Below are 13021 nucleotides of genomic sequence, written 5' to 3'. Positions count from 1 at the left end.
CTCTCCTGTACACCGAGTTCTTGGTTCAGACCCCAGGGGGAAGCCGTGCAGACCATTCTCACTGGGGCCCATGGGTTCCAGGTGGCCCCACGGGGAGCTGGATGCCCATGTGACTCAGTCACAGACTATCGCACTTCCTCTGTAAATTCGGCTGGCTCCGGTCCCCTCTCCCCTCCCATCCCCGCTGCTGAGCTTTGCCAGCCCTTCTCTGAGGGAATTTGCATCATGCAGCAACCGCAGGACTCTTGAGGACTGCCTCCCTGAGCCATGGTCTGTGCAGCTCTCCCCGTGCTACTCCTGGCCATGACTCTGCCCCCGGTGGAGTCTCCAGTTGCGCAAGTATCCCAACCCGTGAGTAAGACTGGGACGAGGACCCAGGGAAGGTCTCCAGAGCTGACACAGGGGCCTGTCAGCTTGAGAGGCAACCGGTGTGGATGAAGGGACAGGTAGAGGAGCAAGGACTGAAGGGAGAGGAAGTAATAGAGAAAAAGAGAGGCCAGTTTCTTATAAAAATCTCTGAGAGGTCAGTCTTGTTTTCCAGGGAGTGGGAGAGCTTTTGTTTCTTCGAGTCACTGTGAACTCCAGTGATGCCAGCTGCACTTTGGATGAAGGTTCTCCCAGTCAAGCTAACAATTTAAAAATGGAAAGAAAAGAAGAATTTTCCAGAGTTGGGAACCATGGGCATAGAGGACAGGAGAGACTCTGAAGACAGCGAAGTCGAGATAGCACTTTGGGATCTCTGTTTTCTCCCAGGAAGACATCTGCATCTCTATCCATATCCATATCTGTGTCTGTTTTTAGATAGTACGCATGTTCATATACAATTTTGAGAGAGGGGGGAGTTAGTGAGGAAATGATTTATAGGAACGAGAGACGAAGGGAAGATGCTGCCTTATGCTCACCCTCGTGGCAATTCCTATGGAGAAAACAGAATTTCCCAAGCCGCTGGGCCCCAGCTGGCTCTGCCCAGCCCTGCCCAGCCCTCCCCAGTGGCGTTGCAGACACTGCCGTTTCAATTAGCTTAGAGGCCCAGGGAAGGTAAATTCAGGAAGGAATTAAGCAAAGCATGTTGACTCTGTAGGGTGTGCCGGGTTCTGGGTTCAGGTGGGATTTGCAGGCCCTGGTGGAGTCCTCTGGGCTTCAGCCCTGGTGCCTCCTACCGGAAGCTTGCGTTCCTCTCCTGATGTGCCTGCTTGGGTCTAGCTAGGCGAAAGAAGAGCTTCAAAGAGATGGAGACATGCCAAATTACTCAGGCTGGCCTGAGTCCCCTAAGGAAGAAGGTGTCTCTGGGAGAAACTTGGGGTCAGCCTCCTCTCAGAGGTCTCTCCTCTGTGCTCTGTTCCAGGCACAGAGTCAGGCTGGAGGGGAATCGGGGCAGCCATTGGACCAAAGGAGTGGAGAAGGTGGTGAGTGGATGGAGTAGACAGGAGGAGGAAGCAGGGAGTGGAGGGAGGGCAAAGGGAGAGGACAGCGAGCAGGGGATGAGGCTGAAGATGGCCCCCAGAAGACTGGATTCATGGCTGCTCATGGTGGACACACAGATCCAGAGGCCAGTTCTCTAGCTGTGAGGCCTTGAGAAAATCATTCCCCTTGGAGAGCCTCATCTATAAATGAGGGTTTGGGGGAGGGTAACATGGAGTTGTGTGTGAATGCACCGTGGCTAGTGAAGGGTTACAGCTCTCTCAAGTCTTGTCAGCTCCTAGCTGGGCTGTGGGAGGTGGGATCTGCCTAGGGTCTGGGCAGGGACCAGTCAGGTATGGGAGGCAAAAGGGGACCAGCCCATAGCTTTGCCGCCTCTCCTCTCCAGCTGCCCCCCTCTACTCCTGTAGAATCAGTCCTGGCCTCGATCTATGTACAGCTGGCCTTATCAAACCAGTCCTGGCCACTGGCAATCTCCAGGACACTGACTCACCCCCTTGCCTCGGCTTCCTCTTTCCCAAGAACTCTCACTGGCCTCAGCCTCACGACAGGTAGGGGGGATTCTACGGAGCCCTGTCTCTCAGTGGCCCGTCCACCACTTGTGGGGGATGGGGGCTCAGAGAGAAGGGGACACGGGCTTCCTAGGTCTCCTGCAGCCAGCTCACCCTGACCGCTGCCAGCCCCTTCCATTTCCTGGAGGGCCTCCATGGGCAGGCTCCTTCCTCACCTCCCCACCAGACAGACCCTTCCCTTCCTGTTCCATGTCCCCATCTTCTAAACTTTGGCAGAGGCCCAAGAGGCAGACAGTGGTGGGTCAGATTTCTCCACCTGCCCCACCCCTGATGACTTGGCCCGGCAGGAAATCCTCTGCTGCTTTTCAATCTGAGGAGGCAGTCCCTGATGGCTGAGGCCCTTGTGACTTTGGGATGGCTCCAGACAGCCAGCCCTAGAACCTCTCAGGCATCAGACTACCTGGCGCTCTCCCACAGCCTGTCCACTTCTTGTCCCCACCCTCTGGTGCAGAGTGTAACGTCCACGGGGATGGGCAAAGCTATTGTGCGTGCCTGTCTGGGTACCAGTGGAACACCAGCGTCTGCTCCCATCACCGCCCCTGCCAGACCACCCACAACTACAGGCCCTGCGGCTGTCTGGTCTTTGGCTCTACTGAAGCCGGGTACTGCCAGTTGCTGCCACCTGGTAAGGAGGGTTGGGAACTTGGAAACCAATGAGCCCCAGTGTGTTTTCTCCCCTCTGACCCCTGTATTTCTGCCAGCTGGCCCAAGCCCAGATTTCTCCACCGGGCAGGAGAATTGCCAGTTATCCTGGGGTGGGGGGGGGTCACAGCCTTGAGCTTGGGACCTGAGTAGTGAGACTAATGAACAGTAGGGCTCCTGAGACATATGGACAAGGAGAGAAAGGGCTAGAGTGACTGTTGTTGACCCTAGAGGGCCAGGAAGGGGCTCCAGCAGCCCCAGGTTGCCTAAGGGAGGGAAAATCATGGGCCACAAAGCTTCCCTGTTTGGCTCCCTAAGACAGAGTTCTCCAACTGGACAGCAGCAGCCACACTCATCCAGTGACAAAACAAAGTGACAGAGTACTGGGGGCTGTGGGGAGGGAGTGAGGAGGAATGGGCTCCCGAAGATGGGGAAAGAGTGAGAGCTTAACCGCAGAGGGCCACAATTCCTGCTCCAAGGGGCCCCTGCCTCCTGCGTCCCTGCAGCCCCCGGAAGGCTGAGCCCGAACTCCTGGGTGCGGACGCCGGGCACCACTCTGAACCTCACCCTCGTCAAGAGCCGTGAGACCACAAACCTTAACTGGTTCCTGCGGCCCGCGGGCAGCCCCACCCCCATCCTCCTGCAGCCAGGGACACATGTGTCCCTGGCCTCCAGCCCGGGCCAGGCTGTCCTCAGCATCTTCAACGTCTCCCATAGATGGGCAGGTAGCTAGCTCCTCTGTCTTCCCCTTCTCTTCAGCCTTCTCTTCCCCTGATCCCCTCGCCTTCCTCCTCCTCCCTCTCTTCTCCTTCCTGCTTCTCTCTCCCCTTCCTTTCCCTTTGCATCTGTCCATTTATTCATTCTGGGGAAACAAAAGCTAAGGGGCCCGCTGATGGGAACAATCACAAGAGGAGAATGCCGAAGGTAGGGGGTCAATCTCGGCAGTGAACAGACAGTGTGTTCATGTCAAAATGTTGCAGTGGCGGCAGGTGGTTCAGGAAAGACATCCCCTAGCAGGAAAGGGGTTCACCTTGGAATTCATGGCTCCAGGCTATTTAAAAAGGAGCCTCTTCTCCGGGCCTCTTCCTCCTAGAAATCCTTTCGGGGGCAGGGATCTCTGTTGCTGGGCTTGAGAGGCCCCAGGGAAGGCAGACCTCGGGTGTAGCTTCGGGAGCAGCAGAGCTTCTGTGGCACAGGTGGGGCCTGCAGGAGCTGGGAGGTGCAGCAGGTGTGTATCCGCAGGTGAGTACCTGTGCTGCTTTGAGGCTCAGGGATTCAGGTGGGAGCTGTCCCAGGTGGTGGAGGTGCCGCTGCAGGCAACAGATGTGGCTCGGCTTCCAGACCAGCTCTCCATTTCCTGGGCCACCTGCCCTGGCTTCCAGCTGACCTGCTGCATCCCTCGCACACATCTGGCCTACACAGCTTCCTGGAGTCCCGGAGAGGGCAGCAAAGGTACGGAGGGGCTGTCGGGGTCAGGGGACAGGTGCAGCTGGCTCTCCAGTTCACAGGAAGCAGAGGCTGCAGTGCAACCTGAGTTCGGAGTCCAAGTCCAACCCTGTTTTTACCCCACGAGCAAACCTAATTGTATCGATCCAGCAATAACCACATGAGCGTAGATAACTTTGCAAAATGTTTTCACACAATCTTAATGAACTCTTGCAATATACTCTGTGAAGTTCATTTGATGATAGACCCTGTTTTACAAATGAGGAACCTGGCTTCATGTCCTGGGGTTAGTTAGAGACCCCTCGGGTGTCCCTCACCAAAATCCAAGCCTTGCCTCCGTAGTTTGATGCTCGTGTACCACTCAGCTCTCCCTCACTGTGTCATCTGCTTCTGAAGTTTCTAGAAAGACTGAGAGGACCTCTCTTGGCCTGCTGGGTTCCAGGTCTATTCCAGGTGCAGTAACTGTTCCCTCTCTCGCATCATTTGCAGCCTCCTCGGCCAGCGCGCCCGGCTCCCAGTGCTTTGTGCTGGCTGTCCAGCGCTGCCCTGCGGTGGACACCACTTACACTTGTGAGCTGCAGAGCCCAGGGCTGGCCCCTCTCATGGTCCCCATCTCTGTCACCATCATCCAGGGTATGTGGGGCTTGGGATCCAGCCGGCTGACCTCTCACCTCCTTGTCCTGGGTGCTCCTCGACCCTGCCCTGGGCCCCACAGCCAGTCTCCAGAGCCTGGTCATTCTTCTGCCCCAGAAAGGCTGGGGCTGGACTGTGGTTGCCAATCCTCCCCGATATCATTGTGCAGATGGAGACACCACCTGCCCAGGGGACTCCTCAGCTATTGCCTGGAATGTCACCAAGGCTGGCCACGTGGCACAGGCCCCATGCCCGGCAAACAGGACGGGTGTGGTGAAGCGGACCTGTGGGCCGGATGGGATTTGGGAGCCCGTTTATAGCAGCTGCACAGACGCAGAGCTCCTGGCCTTGCATCGCAGAGCCTGGGTAACGCTTCAGGCCCTGCTGCCCACACGCCTCAACCTCCATGCCCTACCCCTTTCTCACTCAGGACCTCACTTCAGAAGCCTTTCCCCCTGAGGCCGGCCTGAAGGTCCTTCACCTTCTCTGAACTGGAGCCTAGCAGAGCCAGGGAGTGTGGCAGGGGCCGGCGAGGGCCCAGTGCTCTCATTGTGGGGCATGTGCTATTCTCCAATCTTAATCCCACCAAGTGTCTGTCCCACGAAAGTGTCATTTCCTTCCATGTGGCTCTCACAATCTTGGTTTCCTGTTCCCTTGGGACTGGTGCGGGGATGGGGAGGAAAGACTGGGATAGAGGAGGAACGGCCCCTCCCTAATGAGGACTTGCCCACCCCCCTCCCGAATTCCTGCTGTTTTGTCTGTCTCAGCTGCTATGGGCAGGCCAGGGCCAGCCTACTGTGGAGGTGCCCCAGATCCTGGCACGGCTGTCGGAGCAGGTGACGGCGGTGAGCTCTCCCTCTGACTTGTTGGCACTGCTGGGCACCATATCATTCCTGGCCCAGGTGGTGGTGGATGCTAGAATACAGCTTACCCGCAGGGCCCTGCAGGTGAGCTCTCTGAGCCGTGGTGGGGGCCAGCTGGGTGGTGGGGGCCTGAAGCTCTTTACCTCTGGGCACTTCTGTCCCCCTGATATCACCATGGGCTGTCAGACAGCAGACCTTTCTAGAGTCTGAGTATCTGCTCCCCTAGTCCTTCTCTCCCCTTGGACACCAGTCTTTAAGGCCATGGAACGTGGAAAAGGTCTGATGCTGGGAACACATGGGAGGTCGGTGAAGGCAGGAGTGGGTATGAAGAAGTGAGTTCAGAGGCATTCATGAAGAGGCACCCTGCACCAGAAGCCCCTCTACCCCGCCCCCTGAAAAACACACACACACACACACACACACACACACACACACACACACGATACCTACATGGAGATACTAGAACACTCTTGGCTTGGCTAGACTCACCTAACCCAGCTCTCACTATGGGCAACAGTTGGTGACCAATAAGAGGCTTCCTAAAGAATAACTAGGGACAATGACACAACACACTCTTCCCCTCTGGGAATGTGTATCCCATGTGGGTGGATGGACGTGCATGTAGCCTTCTACTTCAGAACACCATCCCCTCTACTACTGGGGACCATTCTTAGCTTTATAGACCTATAGGGGTCAAGGAATTGGAAAGGGGCCCCTTAGGGTCTGGGTGACCCAAGGGATAGAGGGGAGAGAAAGACTGTCAGGTGGAGAGTCTGGATTGCATCAGGAGACCACATACTTGAAGCCATCCCAGTAGTGAGCTAAACAGCTCCCCATCCTTCCCCGACAGAAACTCTTCCTTCATGGGTCTCTCTTCCTATCCCCCTTGCTCTCCACCCTTGGGTCTTCTGCTGGACTAGGAAACGTGGGTTCGGGGCCTAGAGTTCCCTGTGCCCCTCGCCCAGTGCTGTGGGCTCTAGAGGCCAGGGCTCCGCTCTCCATTGGGATCGCTCTGTTGGGTGTCACAGGGTCTGCTGAAAACCACAGACAAGGTCCTCGACATGGACACCGACTCTCTGTGGGCCCCAGCCCAGGCCCAGAAGCCCTCGGTGGGCTCAGCTCTCCTGATGGCTGTGGAGACCCTGGCGTGCCACCTGTGCCCACAGGGTCAGCCCTTCTCCTTCAGCTTGCGGAACGTGCAGCTGCAGACCCAGCTCCTTGGACCTGCGTTTCCTGCTGACTACAGAGCCTCCTTCTCCACTCAGCCCCCCTTGCAGGCACGCATTCCCAGGCGCTCACTGGCCCCGCTGCGCCATAATGGAACTAACATCAGTGTTACTAGCCTGCTGCTGCGGAAACTGGACCGTCTTCTGCCCTCAAACTATGGCCAAGGCCTGGGGGACTCTCTCTATGCCACTCCTGGGCTGGTCCTCTCCATTTCCATCATGGCAGGTGGCCAGGCCTTCAACCAGGGAGAAGTCATCGTGGACTTCGGGAACACAGCTAGCACTCGCATTCCCCACTGTGTCTTCTGGGACCACGGTCTCTTCCAGGGCAAGGGGGGCTGGTCAGATGAAGGGTGCCAGGTGCAGACGGCCCACGCCAGCCCCACCACTCAGTGCATCTGCCGGCACCTCACTGCCTTCTCCATCCTCATGTCCCAAAATACTGTTCCAGAAAACCCCACCCTGGAGCTGCTGAGTCGGGTGGGCTTGGGGGCCTCCATCCTGGCACTGCTCGTGTGCCTGGGCGTGTACAGGCTGGTGTGGAGAGTCGTGGTACAGAACAAAGTTGCCTACTTACGCCACATGGCCCTGCTCAACATGGTGCTCTGCCTTTTGGCTGCAGACACCTGCTTCCTGGGAGCCCCACTGCTTCCTCCCGGGCCCCGAAGCCCGCTCTGCCTGGCTGCTGCCTTCCTCTGTCACTTCCTTTACCTGGCCACCTTCTTCTGGATGCTGGCTCAGGCCCTGATGCTGGCCCACCAGCTGCTTTTCGTCTTCCGTCAGCTGTCCAAGTGCCGAGTACTCTCCCTGATGGTGGTCCTCGGCTATATGTGCCCAATAGGGTTTGCAGGGGCCGCCCTGGGCCTCTACCTACCCCGAGGGCAATACCTGGGGGAGGGGGCATGCTGGCTGAATGGGAAAGGAGGGGCGCTCTACACCTTCGTGGGGCCAGTGCTGGCCATCGTGGGTGTGAATGGGCTGGTACTAACCATGGCTGTGCTGAAGCTCCTGAGACCTTCGCTGTCAGAGGGGCCCCCGGTGGAGCAGCGCCATGCCCTTCTGGGGGTGACCAAAGCCCTGCTCATTCTCACCCCCGTCTTCGGCCTCACCTGGGGGCTAGGCCTAGCCACTCTGCTGGAGAAAGTCTCCATAGTTCCTCACTACATCTTCACGATTCTCAACAGCACCCAGGTGGGTGACTATGTGGTGGCTGTGCTTGTTGCCCTTTGAGATGGTCTAAGTCGTTCCCAGTCCTTTCTCAAGGAGGTGTCATGGCAGAGCAGAAGAAACAGTCTTAGGAATTTTAGAAGACTTAGGTGTGGACCCCAGTTCCTCCCCTGAATATCTGGAGAACTTTGGACAGACCTCTGTGAGCTTTGGTTTTCTTATCCGTAAAACAGTGTCTGGTTTTGCCAGAGAGGTCAGGGAATTGTCAGCGCCCAAAACTTTGATATCTCCTTTGTCACCAAAGCAGTAAGAGAAGCATCTGAAACAGATTTTATGCACCACATGATGTGAATGTGCAGAAAACTCTAGATGGGAAGCCTCGGGACATGAATTAGGGAGACAGAGGCTGAGGGAAGAGGAGAGGGAAAGAGCTGGTTTTGGTTGATTCCTTCCTCCTTGACTAACTTATCCACGTATCTCTCTTCTTAGGGTATCTTCATCTTGCTGTTTGGTTGCCTCATGGACAAGAAGGTGAGTCTGCCCACCCAGCCCCCGTCTGACTTGCGGTGCCCAGGTGAGGACTTGGGCTGGCATAACCGGAGCATCATGTTACCTGCAGATACGAGAGGCCTTACTCCAACGCTTCTGCCGCACCCCGCCTCCCAAGTCAACCATCTCCCTGGTAAGTTGCTGCCTTCAAACCCTCAGTTCTCTCACTGAGAGCAAGTTACAAGCAGCTGTTCCACAGCCTTCCTAAGAGGCACAGCTAGAAGCTGAGAGGAGGCTGGGGCTCTCTTTTAGACTAAGGATGTACCGGGCTCAAACTCCCCAACCATGGAGAAAGGAGCCCCATCAGAGCAGTTAGAGTCAGGTTCCCGGGCTCCTGATTCCAACCTGGACTCCTGGGGATTCTCTTTGTCCCTGGCTTCTCCATCTGAAAGCCTGCCTCCGGTTACTATATGAAGGGAATAGCTGGGATCGGTAAGTCCGGGAGTCGGTGTAGCCAAGAGCAAAGTTCTTAGGATTACTGTGGGCCTGGCAGGAGGGCAGGTGAGAACGTGAAGATGGGTACAACCTCATCAAAGGAGAGTTGATGATGATGATAATAGTAATCACCCTGCAACTGGGCCTTTCTGCCCCTTCCTAGGCTACATATGAAACCTACATCCCAGAAGACAGCAAAGGAAGAAGTGAAGATGCCAGGTGAGAAGCAAGCCCTCCTGGGAGCAGCATGAGCAGCACGGAGTGAAGCCGAGGGTAGCAAGCAGTGTCCTGGCTCAGAAGGCTCCTCTTCATGTCATTGTCCCGGCCCAAGGACTGGAAAACAAACTTTCCCAGCATAGACATTTCTGGATGGGATGGGGAAGGTGGAGGCCACAGCAGATGGCCTAGCATCTTCTACTGCTTTCTCAGAAAGCTGGAGGCACTTTTACCACCACCAACCTTTGATTCAGTTCACTCTGAACATTCCTTTTCACACTGTCAAATATTTAATTATCCTGAAAAACCTTTGCTTCGAAGGACTTGCCATCGGTGGGCGTGGTGTCCAGAGGGCAGGGCAGCCTTGCAAGGTCTCCTTCACCAGCGCAGAGCTTCAAGGTGAGCCCTTTCATGGGGAAGGCAGAAGGTTTGAGTGAACCACACACAGGGCCCATGCGGCCCCTCTTCCACGGGAGCTGAGCATGTGCGGAGAGAATGTGCCTGAATCCACTAGGATGGACCCCGGCCCAGTGCTCTGAGCCTCTCTGCCCTCCCAGAGCTCAGCTGTTGGCAAAGACAAGCTAGTGTTTCCACTAGTCACGTTCCTTTCTCTTGCAGGTCACTTATCCCCATCCCTAAACTATGCAAGCAAAAATAGCATGAAAAACTAGCCAAAGCTACCTAATAATAAGCCTTCCTCTGCTGTAAACACAGTCGACAGATAGTAAAGTTCAAAATGATGGCAAGTAATGATTTTGCAAGTCTCAACCAGTTGACAAATCAATAGTTCTTGTTACAGATATATTTGATAAAAATTGTTTTCTTTTTAACTCTTCAGTGATTTCCTTTCTGATTATTTCTTCTCTACGGCTAGGAAGAACAAGGATGGCATAAAGACAGGAACTCTGATCTTCCAAACATTAAAGATGAAGGACAGATTTTGGTTTCTTTTCAAAGTTTAGGAAAAGGTGAAGCTAATAGGTCCCTCTTTCTTTAACTTTCACAACAATATCAATATAAATGTAAGTTTCATAGATGTATGCATGTAACACCAAGTCACTGATCTGAGCACCTATGTAAGAATGCATTAACAACTTTAAAGTACAGCGGAAATTACCACAGACCGCCAAGGAGTAAAGCGACAAGATGACAAACACTGACATTTAAAAGTGACAGGCTTTGGGGCCCTGCGTGGCTCAGAGGGTTGGGTCTCTGCCTTCATCTCAGGTCATGGTCTCAGGGTCCTGGGATAGAGTCCCACATAGGGCTCTCTCCTCAGCAGGAATTCTGCCTCTCTGCCTACTTGTGATCTCTGTCTGTCAAATAAATAAATAAAATCTAAAAAAAAAAAAAAAAAAAAAAAAAAGTGCTTAGGCACCCTGAGCCTGGATGGTTCAGTGGGTTGATTCTTGGTTTTCTGCTCAGGTCATGGCCTTGGTGTCATGGGATCCCCGGCGCTCTTGCTCTCTAAAATAATAAATAAAATCTTTTTAAAAATTATATTGAAAAAAGTGATGGGCTCAAGATAAAACTAGATATGGAAGAGAAATATTTAAGAGAAGTCTTGAGAGGACACAAGGACATCTAGCTGAATTAACTCATGGAATCCACAAGACGATGACAGGGTTCTGAAAATTTTTCAACAGGATAAATGAAAAAAAATTCTCATGAATGAGTCTTTGTTCATTAAAAAATTCATGGCTATTTTTATAAAATGCAATGGGAACATTTTCTGTTGAAATGCAAATGGATATGCAGTTGAAAACAGTTTTCTTTCAAACATGGATCTGTGTGAATATTTTCAATGTATATAAACCAGCGCAAATATTTTTCTAAATGAATTCAATTTTTTTTTTTTTTCAAAGAGAAGATACCAACTCAGCAGGGCGATTGCAACATTTCTAAGCCTCAGACCTGCCTCAGCCCCCAGGGGAGGCGGGAGGCAGGCAGCCACTGGAACAGCTAGAGCTCTGCCTGCTGGTTTCCCTGGCAACAGAGTCCTGTTTCAATCGCCCTTGTACTTCATTAATAGTTACAGTCTTAAGTTTTTAAATTATAAGATTATTTTTGAATATTTCAACTAATACACATTCATTTTAAAAGCAGCAAAGACTCTGAGTGTGCTTCTGTAGAAATCAATGTCTTATTCTCCTTCTCAAATGATGGCACGTAGTTCACGCTCTGCTGCTGAAAACACACTTTAGAACTGATCAGGGAAATGACAGGAAACCTTTGTTCACTTGACTCTCACATAAAAAGGGACTGAAAAGAAGGTTCTGCAGGTAAATATAAGAAAGTGAGGCTTAGCAGGAATTCCATTTCTAAAAAGATGACTTAAAGGAGTAAGTAGAGGATTCCCTGGCTGGCTCAATCTGTTGAGTGTCCATCGCTTGGTTTCGGCTCAGGTCATGATCTCAGGGGCATGAGATGGAGCCCTGCACTGGGGTCTGCACTCAGTGTGGAGTCTGCTGGAGATTGCCCCCCACCCCCCGCCCCGCAACCCGTGTGAGCTCTTTCTTTCCCAAATAAAATAAAATCAAAGAAAGAAAAAAAAAAGGAAAGAAGTAGACATGTGAGCCGACAAATGTAAAAAAGATGCGCATTCTAGGTGTTTATATCCTCAAAAAAGAGGCACTTGGTAAAACAAATTAGGACATATCTACCAAAGGAATGCTATAGGGTCATCACAAATGATGATGTATAGGGGCACCTGGGTGGCTCAGTCGGTTAAGCAGCTGCCTTTGGCTCAGGTCATGGTCCCGGGGTCCTGCGATTGAGCCCCATGTTGCTCTCCTTGCTCAGCAGGGAATCTGCTTCTCCCTCCCTCCTCCCCCCACCCTGCTTGTGCTCTCTCACCTTGCTCTCTCAAGTAAATAAATAAAATCTAAAAAGATGATATATAGCTACACCTACTGATACAGAAAAATGTTTAGGCTATCTAGCCAAGTAAGGCAGAAGGGTTCCTGAAGAACAGCATTATATTAGCCAATTCTGGTCCATACCAAAATTGGGTCCATTAGTGTCCATATGAATATGTGTGCATTGAGGAGGAAACATACCAAAATATTAACAGTGGGGATCTCTACTGGATTTTTCATTTTTTCTTACTCTATAAATATTTGAATTACTTCTTTATAATGAGTATGTATTTTTATGTTAGAAGAAAGTGATCTTGAAAAAGTTCTTCTGAACATTTTGCATATTTAAAAATAGAAACTCAACAAGCAAAGTAACACAAAGTATGCCCTGGAATTTAGATTGTATGGAAGGGTGGGCAACATTAGGGGTTCTTGAGAAAGTTTGAATCACCTTTTTGGAGTTCTGTTTTGGAAATCAATTCTGTCTGATCACTGACAGTCCCCTAAGTGTGGAGGGGGAAAGGGGCTCCCAGTTGAGTTGAGGGCAGCCAGATACATTGCCAACATGTCTAAATGCTTTGTCTCTTTCACAGTAATGCATTCCTTTTCAGGATAATATTTTTACTCAGTATGTTTGTTGTTCCATCCCCTACACTCTCCCATTTCCTCCCAATCACTGATCCCTCTTCACTGAAAAAGATCAGAGTCCCAGAAAAACCGCAGCAGACACAGACAGAGGACCTTCAAGTCACCCATTAAATCCCAGAGGAAGACTGGAGACCGGCTGATGTTTTTCAGTCCCCGAGAGAGACCGGAATTGAAGAGGCCTAGAGAAAATAAACATAAACGAGAAGGGATGGGGGAGAAAACAGGCTGAGAATTAGGATTCTTCTCTCCGGAAAGATGGATATAAAGAGGGTAAGAATTTTTGTTTTGCTGGTTGCTGTAGTTTCAGGATCTAAAATATGCCTGACACATAACAGGTGCTCAGTAAG

The 13021-nt window shown here is 52.3% G+C and overlaps 1 protein-coding gene across 1 annotated transcript; it reads left to right on the top strand.

Moving 5' to 3' along the window:
* Nucleotides 1–218: 218 nt before the first annotated feature.
* On the top strand, nt 219–9191 carry ADGRF3 (adhesion G protein-coupled receptor F3). The gene is made up of 13 exons (XM_032866994.1): nt 219–351; nt 1346–1406; nt 1830–1970; nt 2443–2616; nt 3140–3358; nt 3876–4085; nt 4569–4712; nt 4882–5078; nt 5480–5659; nt 6604–7992; nt 8458–8499; nt 8588–8650; nt 9116–9191. The coding sequence occupies exons 1-13, from the start codon at nt 268–270 to the stop codon at nt 9173–9175; spliced, it is 2964 nt and encodes a 987-aa protein (XP_032722885.1). The 5' UTR covers nt 219–267; the 3' UTR covers nt 9176–9191.
* Nucleotides 9192–13021: the final 3830 nt, after the last annotated feature.

Source organism: Lontra canadensis, unplaced genomic scaffold (assembly GCF_010015895.1).
Source record: "Lontra canadensis isolate GAN:19392208 unplaced genomic scaffold, GSC_riverotter_1.0 scaffold32, whole genome shotgun sequence".
In the NCBI taxonomy this organism is placed as follows: domain Eukaryota; kingdom Metazoa; phylum Chordata; class Mammalia; order Carnivora; family Mustelidae; genus Lontra; species Lontra canadensis.
This window is presented reverse-complemented; position numbering and strand designations above follow the sequence as displayed.